Genomic DNA, 11,420 nt, shown 5'->3' on the forward strand with positions numbered 1-11,420 from the left:
GTTTCATGATTTACACAAAAAATATTAAGTAGCACAACTATTTTCAACATTGATAAGAAATGTTTCTTGAGCACGAAATCAGCGTATTAGAATGATTTCTGAATGATCTTGTGACACTGAAGTAATGGCTCCTGAAATCTCAGTTTTGGATTACAGAAATAAATTGCATTTTGAAATATATAAAAATAAAAAACGCATTTAAAAAATAGAATAATATTTCATATTACCTTTTTTTCTTTCTTTTTTCTGTATTTATGATCGAATAAATGCAGCCTTGGTGAACATGAGACAATAGTGCATATTTATATAATGCTGCAGTATATTTGTGTTTAGTTTTGAATTAAATATTGAATTGTCATTTCTAATCTTTTCAGATCTACAAGGGCTCAGCCACTTCCCATCAGCTCCCTAACCTGAGCTCATCCACAGAGTACCGATTTCGCGTCTGTGCCATCCGGCAGTGCCAGGATGCCCCCGAAATCATTGGGCCCTACAGCTCCACTGTCATCTTGCTCCCACCTCGTGTCGACACCTCTGGGGTCTCTGGCACCACAGGGTCCAAAGCAGCCGAGGCCCAGAAGCAAAAACGCAGCCTGACAGATGAACAGTTTTCTTTTCTCATCATCGCCCTTTTGGCCGTGACCTCCATCCTCATCGCAGTCGCCATTCAGTACTTCGTGATCGAATGAGCCTCGGCCCTGCATTACATCGTCAAAACAAGTTTTTGTTTGTTGATGTTTGTTTTTCTTTCTTTATTTTTCATTCCGGCATTAGCGTTGGGGAGCCGCGTGAAGGATTGAGAAAAGGGAGTTATAGAATCACTTCACCCGATCTATTGTTCTATCTTTCCGCTCACCGCTGTCCCTTCCACGCATGCTGTTGAAGGAACGGCGTTCACTCCGTCAGATTCGGAGGGCGATTTATTGAAGGATCAGCAATGAAGCTTACCGCTCATCGCATACTCATCGTACCACTTCATTTATTTGTGTAGCTGTAATCCTTATTATTTATATGTATAATTTCAGTTGTAAAATGTTGAGTGTAAGTTTCGTTCAAGGCTAGCTCGGTTGTTGCGTCACTCACCGGTTTAATATCTTGGGCCTGAGACTTGAGGGCCAGTGACTACCCTGTCGACAATGGGGTACGAGCGAACAGAAGACCTGCCGGGGGTTCTGAGCGAAATCTATGAGTCCACAACTTATAAAAGGGGAGACGAGACCGATAACGCTGAAATTAACGAAAGTTGATTTAGCACTTTCCTCAGAACCTTTGATGTTCAGAATGTGTAAAGGATGCAAAAATAACTAGAGATATGATAGTATATTTTTGTACAGTATGATACGAGGACCTGAAATTCTGGCTTAGTACGGGGGAGTAAGACTATGAATACCAAACTAACTCAGCTTAATAGTTATTTTTACTATCACGTACGTAAACTGTAGCTTGTTTTTTACAATCAAGCAGCTGCTTTGCTCCAAAATGTCGTCGTTCAGCACAAACAATGTATGCTTCTCGGAAACCTTTCCTTTAGTTACCTTTGCACCTTAGTGAGAAGAGAAATGCGTCTTGATCTTGTGATGCGTTTAATGGAACATGTTCTCCAGTTGTGCAAGCCCTCAATGTGTTTTGGCTGTTTTTAAATGTAGTACCACAAAATTTGTTCATGAAATGGTTTATTCAGCCAATAATCATGATTTCCAAAAGTCAAATTATTTTCTTAAATCTCAGTTGTTGTTTTTTGTTTGTTTGTTTGTTTGTTTTTAGTTTTAAAAAACATCACATTGTGTTAAACTTTATTTTTAGCAATATTACTTTTTGATGTAATCATGAGCGTACTGAATATAGGACTAAATATAAACTTTTCAGATATCCTTTTTTTTTCTTGTTTAAATCACACATTTAAACTTTATTTTTATATGGAAATAAAACCTTTAAGTTAATTCTGTCCAGCAGAGAAATTAAGAAAAGTGCAAGAAATGAAATGCAAACAGCAGTAATGAATTGTGTTAATCCAACATGTACATTCTGTGAAACAAAATTTTTGCCTTTTTCTCTGTGTGTTAAAGTCTTGTGACTGTCAGCGCTGTGACAGCAGCATGATGGTCTGGTCGTAGGGTTTTGTGTCGTGCTTTGGTTATGGGAATATGAGTGCTGTAAACAACTGTTAACAACTACAGGTACCTTGCTAGAAGTCTTGAATGAAAATGAATTACATGATTTGGTCTAATATATATACTGCAGATGTCTACTGTTTGTCATTGAAAGGAAAAAAAAAATCTCAAATTCCTATTTTTGATAGTGATAAAATGTAATTTGCAAAGTGTGCCATCTCCGCAGCATGGTAGGCGTTTGGTTCTTGGGAGAAAGAAAAACTATAAAAAATCAATAAAATATGCACAAAAAATGAGACCATTTTTATGTAATTTTAATGTTTGCAGTTACCTCATACACCGTACATTCCAAAATAAAAATTTGTTATAGTATACATACTATCAGACATATCACTTTAAAATGTTCGTTAATCAGATAGGAAATGTATAATCATTTATATATATATATATATATATATATATATATATATATATATAAAGTGTGCCTGTATAGTCATGATATCTACAGACGGATCCATGCACAATAAAAGATTTATAATTCTTAATTGTCGTCTTTTACTGCATCTTGCCATATATGTAGATTTAAATTTCACCCACAAAGAGCGAGGTACCAGGGTCACTGGGTTGGAGTGGTGACTCCAGACAAATTGTCTATTAAATTAGATTATTCTTCAGCACCTGAATCAAGTGTTACAAAGACATTAAGATGATCTAAATGTATTTCTCAGTAATGTTTCAAAACAGATCTGAAGCGAACACAGTGCACCTGGCACATCAGGAGCTTCTTTCTGCATCAACAAAGTGTATGAATTGAGATTGTGTTAAACATTGCCAATGTTTGTATTAACTGTTCGTAAGAAAAAATGCACAATAATTCAGTTTATCTTTTGAACTGAAAACAAAAAACAAACTCATGCTTCTTGAAATTTAAGCGAATGTTTCTATAAAAGGGTACATTAGACTTTTGAGATATGCTTGGGTCACAGCTCGCATGTTTTTTACATTAATTTGACAGGTTTTCATTTTAGATGTCGATTTGACAAAATGACATCATCTTAACCAAATTAGTGAAGAAAAAAAAACACCTTTATTCCAGGATTATTTAGATACTATTATATAGCTTATATATTAGCTTTAGTAATTATGTTTGTGTTTAGACATCTATATCAAGGTTTACGTTTTATATATATATATATATATATATATATATATATATATATATATATATATAATATATATAAAATTTTATTTTAAGTAAGTTTCCTATGTTTTAGTTAATTATAATAGCCCTGCTTTATGCTTTAATTATAATTCTGAGAGAATTCTTAATATGATTTTTTTATTTAAAGATTGCGAGTGCAATATTTTATCCAAGTTATTTCATTGGATAAAATGTATTAGATACTGATATGCAAAAAAATTAATTAATATTAGTAGACAGTAAAGGATCAAGAGCTGTTCATTTACATGCACACATTGAAAGCCAAAGCCCCACCTCTCACCTCTTTCCATATCTGTCTACTGTCTCCTCCTCTTGTGATCTCACTATTTAATTAAGAACTGGACTAAGTGATATTCTGCACGCACACAGTCGGGTACAGGCAGAAACAACGTCCACAGGTCTCATCTTTTTCATCTCCTGTTCAAACGCACCACCTCTTTGGTTCCACCTTCCCTGGTGCTGAAACGGACTTTCAGCGAAGGAGTCACATTAGAGTTCTTCTTTCTCAATCTCTTTTAAAAGTATTTTGTACACTTACCACAATCCTGCAGACTTGCATCAATATGGAGGACCAACATTGCGGAGACTCTCTCTTCCCAACCTCCACCCTCATTCCTGTCACCACCATTTGCATCCTACTCTTCATCGTTGGTATAACTGGCAACACCATGACCATCCTCATTATCAACCGCTTCAAGGACATGAAGACCACCACCAACCTGTATCTCTCCAGTATGGCCATCTCAGACCTGGTGATATTCCTCAGCCTCCCATTCGACCTTTACCGCCTCTGGAAGTATGTACCCTGGGTCTTTGGGGAGCTGGTGTGCCGTCTATCACACTACACCAATGAAGGATGCACCAACGCAACCATCCTTCACATCACAGTGCTCAGCATGGAGCGTTACCTGGCCATCTGCTTCCCTTTCAAAGCCAAGGCTGCCATCACCAAGAGAAGGGTCAAGTATGTCATTCTAGCTCTCTGGGGCTTCGCCCTATTGTCTGCTGCACCAGTGTTCTTCCTGATGGGCGTGGAGTATGAGAACGAGACAATTCCTGACCCAGGCACTCGGCAGTGCAAGCACACGCGCTATGCCATTGAATCAGGGCTGCTGCACACCACTATCTGGGTGTCGACCGCCTACTTCTTCTGCCCCATGTTCTGCCTGCTCTTTCTGTATGGATCCATCGGTCGAAAGTTGTGGAAGAGTCGTCATGAGCTTCATGGGCCCAATGCAGCAGCCAGACAGAAGGTCAACAGGCAAACCGTCAAGATTCTAGGTGAGTGAATCTTGGGAAGTGTTAAGGCTAGAATACACTACGTGTCATTTAACATCAGAACTGATTTTGAAGCACTAGGCACAATAGGCAGCATACATTTGCAGACTTGAATATGGTTACAAAGAAAAAATGGGCATCATACACTAAACCAGGGTTGTCCAGTCTTATTCAGGGCCACTGTCCTGCAAAGTTTAGGTCCAACCCTGAATAAACAAACCTGAACATGCTAATCAAGGTCTTTCTAGGCAAGATAAAAACTTTCAGGCAGGTGTGTTGAGGTAAAGACTGGAAGACAGTGGCCCTCCAGGACCGAGTTTGGACACCCCTGCGCTAAACGAATGAGAATCACACAAAAGACTTTCAAGCCGCTCTAAACGCATAAACAACATGTTCTTATATCGGCTCAAAAGATCAGATCAGTTTGTTTGTCATTTTTTCCACATTTAAAGTGACATTGCTTTATTTAAATTATTTCCAGTAGAAACGTTCTTGCAATGTAATTGACAGGTGTCAAATTGTGAGACAAGCAGTTGACAGATCTTGCAAACATAACATCTTGTCTTCATCAGTCATGCTCATTTATATTTGATTAGCAAATGAGGATTTTTGTTTATTAGATGCCTTCATAAATCAGTCAGACAAATCTCATTCTTCTATTAACCCCATGTCCTGTCACCCTTTATTTTCCTAGCTGTTGTTGTGTTGGTTTTTGCCATCTGCTGGCTGCCTTACCACATTGGTCGGTTTCTCTTCACACATGTGGATGACTATCACTCTGCCCGCCTAAGTCAGAACTTCAACGTGGCCTCCATGGTGCTCTTCTACCTGAGTGCCTCAATTAACCCCGTCCTTTACAACCTCATGTCCAACAAGTACCGCTCTGCCGTCAAACGCCTCTTTCTGTTGCCTCACAGGAGCCAACATAGACCCAATCAGAGACATATCTCAACCTGTGATGACATCACCATGTGCTCAGAAATGTTCAATGGGGTGAAAGAGACCACGATGACAGAGGAGGGCTTACGGTAACATCATCCTTGCTGAAGAGGAGCTCTGGAACCTGGGAGAAGTGAAGAAGTTGTGGGCTTATTGGATAAGAACTGGATAATTGGTGCGACGGAAATGAAAAATTAGATTGGAACTGTCACACCATGGAGGAAACAGCATGTGACAGTGACTGTGTAATATCACAGTTATCACTGTAGTGATAATCATGTCTATAGAATGATTAGATTTTGTCATTTTCATAATATTTTTTTTTGTGTAATAAAATGTAATTTTAGCACAATAGTACTGTGTAATCATTATAATATAGTGTATTATATTATCATGTAATCATTATAGTGTATTTTAATAATTAAATAATATAATCGTCTTATTTTATAGATTCAAGGTAGTTTACCAGAATTAGATTTGGACATTTTCATAATATTATTTGTTATTTGTTTATATTATTATTACTATTTTTTTTTTTTTTTTTTTTATTTAAATGTACTTGTGTCATGAATCTGTTTTGCTCTGTTGGATGTCATTTGCTTTGCACATACTCGTATCAAGTATAGTATTAATACGGTATGTGTATTGTACTGTAATAATGAAAATAAAACTATATAGTATTAGTATAAAAGTATTGTGTAATCATTATAATATAGTGTTTACTTGTTTGTCTCAATGTCTTAAGGTTTTTTTATTTATTTTTTTATTTTACAATATTTTACCTTAAATGTACTGTAGCTCGAAGTTACATCCTTTATTTCAACCCCCACAAAACATGACATTTTATTTTAATTATTTAATTATAACAATATTGACATCATTCTTTGCATGAATTGCATTAGTAATCTTGATTTAACAGCCACTCTTTTCAAGAAATCAGATGAACAATAGCAGTGCATTTCCAGTGGGGGGAACCACTATCTCACATGCTTAACTATTGCTTACCTTTTGGGAGTTGAGAGCAATATTTGTATTCATAAAATAACATATTTAATTGAATAAATCAAATTAAATGCAATATTTAATCAAATAATAAAAATCATTTAATTCATATTTCATTTTATATCAACAGTTTATGGATTCAAATAAATAAATAAAAAATATATTAACGCTTCCAGACAAGATTTGCATAAAATTAGTTTACAGTATTTGGTTTATAATGATTTTTAGCGTTTACATACACATTCAAATCCCAGTAACTATGAAACCTTATTTGTAGTTTAGGTCTTCTAGTTTTATTAAAATTTGTATTTATAGAATTCAGTATTTTAACATGCATGCTGTAAGTATATATCTATCCATCTGTGAGAACCGGATTTTCAATAGTCCAGCTGTTTTACTGCCTGCATGTGTTTTAATGAAACAATACTGTGTAAACTGGTGATATCATTAATACATGTTTGGTCCCACATGACTTAAGTATCTGGTTAAATCTCAGGAAAGAAGGGTTACAGAAAGCATTGAGACATTATTTCCTCTGTCAGACAACCATGCACTATTATCAGGACCTTGTTGTGTTCCCTTTTGACCAGCCTCTTGACAGAGCGCTTGTTTGTTCTAAACTAATCTCACACTCCACAGGACATGAGCTCCCTCAGCTGTGGCCCTGTTTATAAATATAGGTATAAAAAAGAGGAAGGGGTCTTTATCACAACATAGCCTCGAAAGAAAAGTAACTCTGGATTTCGGTCTCCTTGTAAATGAACTGGCCACTCAATCGTATTCTTGACAAACAGATTCAAGAAAGTACATTTTTGTTCATTATAAAAAGGATAATTCCGGTCTTTGGTTATGATTGATTGAGCTGCATCTGAAGCTGTTGTATATTATTCTAGAAACTTACACCTGTGACCTAAGTATATCAGTATTATTCTGCCACAGCACCTGTATGTTGGCAACCATTCTACTATCTGTATTACTGGACCAAAAAAAATTGTTTAAAAAATATCAGATTTTTTTGGTGAATTTTGAAACTGTGTGGACTAATAGCATGCTAACCATTTTATAAAAGCAATAATCTCCAGTCCTTGTCGTGCCTAACACCACTTAGCTGTTCTAAATTCACTGTAAACCACGGCGTGTTGGGGCTTATTGTTTTAGTTTTTTAGAATCTTACAGCCTACACATAAGGCCAATTTTCATCCAGTCCAATTTCAGATTTTGTAAGATATGTTTGTGTTAACCCTAAATGTTACAGCAATCCGAATGCAGCGATTTGTTTATTAAAATAAAAACAAAAAACTACAGTAAATCCCCGTAACAAAAAAGAGATTCCAAACATGATATAAAGAGGGCTAAGAGGATTAAGGACAATATCAGACAGAGACCATATATTCCTTCTGAAATCTCACACAGGGAGTATGAGTATGAAGGAAGTTCAGAAGTACTACACTCACCATGTCGTTTTTATCATGTGATTTGCCAGCAGTTGGATTGTTTCACTGCCATTCATACATTTTCTCCCTTGGCCTCATTGGATAGTACAGTATCAGTAGAATAATAGTAGGTCATCCAGGTACTTTTCGTCTTCTGTTTTTTGAATACAATGAATTGAACATGTACCTCTTTTTTGCATACTATTTAGTAGGTAGTATCCAATTTCAGATGCAGTGCAATAGAAGCAATACAGTATAAATGAATTAACAGGGTCTTGAAAAGGGACAGGTAAATTAATTTCGGTAAATTCAATTAATGAAAACTAGCAAGGAAACAGGAACTAAACACAGGACAACAGAATACAAGAACAGTGAGAACAAAACAGCAAAATAAAACAAAAAAACACGGGAGCATATAACGGTCATGCCCCTGGACTGTTTGTTGTTTTTGTTTTTCTCCTAAAGTGCTCTCCATGACCTAGTTTCCCTCATGTTTGATTTTGTTATTTGGTTCAGGTGTGTCTTGTTAATTACCCTCATTTGAATTAGTACTTATAGTGTAGTCTGTCCTGTCTGGTATTGTATGTCTAAATGTCTCTTTGTAAGGTACTCGGTGTGACTCCAGCCATTCTGTGTTAACCACAATCTGGAATATTAAAGTGTGTTCATCGAAAAGCTATTTGACTTCGTTCTCCTTGCTGTATTACAGTAGTATTGTGACAGAATACCGGACTGACAAAATTTTTAATTGTGTGTTCCCCTCCATTTTTTTTCATCGCCCCAGCCCATAAGGACGTTCCCATTGCCATCTCCACACGGAGCGACATAGCTGAGGTTCCTCACGGAGCCGGAACTGCAAGTGACATCAGACCAGGTGTGAGAGCTGGCTTCAATGCCCAACATGGGAGGAAAAAGCCTTGGACAGCGAGAGTGTGAAGAGAAGCTATACCCACTGCACCATGTCTGAGGGTGAGCTTATTGCGTATCTGGGACTGCTGGACTTTGAAGGGTACATAATAGACTGAGAGGCAGATACATGTGTGGACATGTCAATTTTCCACCAACCTTCCTTGGATTTACCAGTCTGCCAGCCCTGTCTACCAGCCCAGTAATTCTCTTCTGACACACTCCCAGTGCTGGGAGTTGCAATTTGGTGTGTGTGCAGCACACACCAGCCATGAGAGCCTGCAGGCTCAAAAATGCCCAACCACCCTCCCGCTCCCACTCCTGCCTTCTCCACTGCTGTCATCTGGCAGCGCCTCTGCTCACACTCAGCCCACAACCTGTTCGGTGTGAGCATCATGAGTCTGCCATTCTCCATCCTTGGTGTGACTGGAGAATCCCTTGCCTCCCTCTCCAGCCTCTGAGTCCCAGACTCCCCCTCTACCCATTGACCCAGCAGCTCCTCGGGACTCCACTGCACCTCGTCCTTTTATTCCTCTGGCTCCTTCAGACTCCTCCTTCACTTTGGTTCCACCTTGGCCCTCTGTAACTCTGTTTCCACATAGCCTTCTGGATCCCCACCTCTGCATTGGTCGCCTGAACCATCTGGTCCACCTTGGCCCTCCGGATCCTCCCCATTGCCCTGGCTCATTTGCTCTCCGTCTCTGCCTCACGCTTCTTCTCCACCTACTCTGCCACTATTGGTCAGGCCCCTGTGACACAGAATACCTGGAGCTGATGACCACCTCAATGGAACTGACGGGGCAGATGAACCTCCTAGCAGCTCAGGTATTACTGCTAAAAATACTACTTGAGTGAACTCTTAAGACTCCCAGACTGCAATGAGCCCATGCATGCAAAACAGCCTTGAGGTGAAAGACAAAGATGACCTTGATTATGGCAGCAGTAGTGAAATCAGGCGGCTCTGTGGTGACATCTGAGACCACTGTGAGGTCCTCCAAGACCTCCAGACTTGAGGCCACCAGAGTCGGGGCCTCCAGGACCACCGGACTTGAGACTAACAAAGTCGGGTCCTCCAGGACCACTGGATTTGAGTCCACCGGAGTCGGGTCTTCCAGGACTACCGGACTTGAGGCCACCAGGGTAGGGTCTTCCAGTACCACTGGACATGAGACCACCTGGGTAGTCTTTGCTGCCCTCCTCTTCCTTGACATTCACTTGCGACGCGGAGCAGACTTGGGTATCTCTGGGGACATTGCAATTGGTTCAGATCGACATGACATTACTAAATTGCGGTAACAGAGATAATCAATGAAGCCCCAAAAGTCGAGAGTCTTAAGCCCCTCCATCTCCGGAGGATGCAAGGGATTGTCTAAGCTATCATAAAAAAACCAGACTCAGCTCAGAATCACAAAGTTCCAATCCTACCGCCAATGTCCAAAAAGTCTGTGCCAGTCCAACCACTTGCATCCCCTGTTGGTGAAGACCTGCCAACATCCTAAGCCAAGCTTTCCGCTCCTTCTTCGAAACAGGAGGAAGAATTCGAATGCCCATGGTCCACAAGTCAATATCTCAGACTAGCTGCTGGATCTGTAAATGGCTGGTTGATTCTGTCATGGAATGCTCCAAAACAAACAGATCCAAGTGCAGCATTAATTGTAAAAACACAAAAAAAAACAACAAAGAATAATCCAAAACAGAGCATCAGAAAACACATAACAGAAAATGATCACCAGCAATCAAGACAAATAAAACCAGGCTTATATGGAAGATGTTAACAAGGTAAATGAAACAAAGTTGAATGAAATCAATTGAAAGCAATATAATTATTTATTTATTTTGTACAAAATGGTTAGCTTATTGGGGCAGCACCACTGTCATTACAAGTCAAGTTGATTATTAATCTGCAATTTTCTTTTTCATGCTTTGCTTTGTTGGTTTCTCTCTTGGAGAGCCTCTTCATATTTCTGTCACTCTTGACATATGAACTGCCCTCACTGCTTCCTTACTCGGATGACGAAGTGCAGAAAATAAACATGATACAAGTTATCATTTTAAATGCCAACTTCCCTTTTCCATGGGTATATTTACAGTTATATACCATATTTTAAAGTGTGCAGGTTATAGTGTTGATGGTGTCAGAATTGAAGATAGTTAAGCTATGGCATTTTGACAAAAGCTAAATCTTGAGCCTGGGTTGCATAAATAAAATAAAATAAACATCTACTGTATGTTGCAGATATACAACTTTAGTACAACATTTGAACACACCTTAAAAAGTGTGTTTGGAAAATTTGAATTCAATATTCAAAACCAACATTCACCCTTACATACTGAACAGTACAAAATGCTTGCAAATAATTACATATTTGAAATATCTCTCTCTATCTAAGAAATATCTAAGTCCTTGCATACTGGCTCTGTATATACATACAGACAAACCATGGGTCACAGGAGGGGTGGGATGTTGATCAGTGCTGGTTTGGGATGGGCATCAACATGCGTCTCAACCAATGAGAGCATTTGGGGTGG

General features: G+C 38.5%; 2 protein-coding genes across 6 annotated transcripts in view; both read left to right on the plus strand.

Moving 5' to 3' along the window:
- The window catches only part of LOC128029439 (fibronectin type-III domain-containing protein 3a), a 76,774-nt gene extending 74,367 nt beyond the window's left edge, over positions 1-2,407 (plus strand). For all 5 annotated transcript variants that reach the window (XM_052617222.1, XM_052617224.1, XM_052617223.1 and 2 more), the window contains one exon: positions 375-2,407. In XM_052617222.1, coding sequence (XP_052473182.1) covers positions 375-689 — 315 coding nt within the window. In that variant the 3' untranslated portion in view covers positions 690-2,407. The remainder of the gene's footprint in view (positions 1-374) is intronic.
- Positions 2,408-3,564: 1,157 nt separating this feature from the next.
- On the plus strand, positions 3,565-5,907 carry LOC128029432 (growth hormone secretagogue receptor type 1-like). The gene is made up of 2 exons (XM_052617216.1): positions 3,565-4,614; positions 5,306-5,907. The coding sequence occupies exons 1-2, from the start codon at positions 3,897-3,899 to the stop codon at positions 5,641-5,643; spliced, it is 1,056 nt and encodes a 351-aa protein (XP_052473176.1). The 5' UTR covers positions 3,565-3,896; the 3' UTR covers positions 5,644-5,907.
- Positions 5,908-11,420: the final 5,513 nt, after the last annotated feature.

This window comes from Carassius gibelio, chromosome A15 (genome assembly GCF_023724105.1).
Source record: "Carassius gibelio isolate Cgi1373 ecotype wild population from Czech Republic chromosome A15, carGib1.2-hapl.c, whole genome shotgun sequence".
NCBI classification, from domain to species: domain Eukaryota; kingdom Metazoa; phylum Chordata; class Actinopteri; order Cypriniformes; family Cyprinidae; genus Carassius; species Carassius gibelio.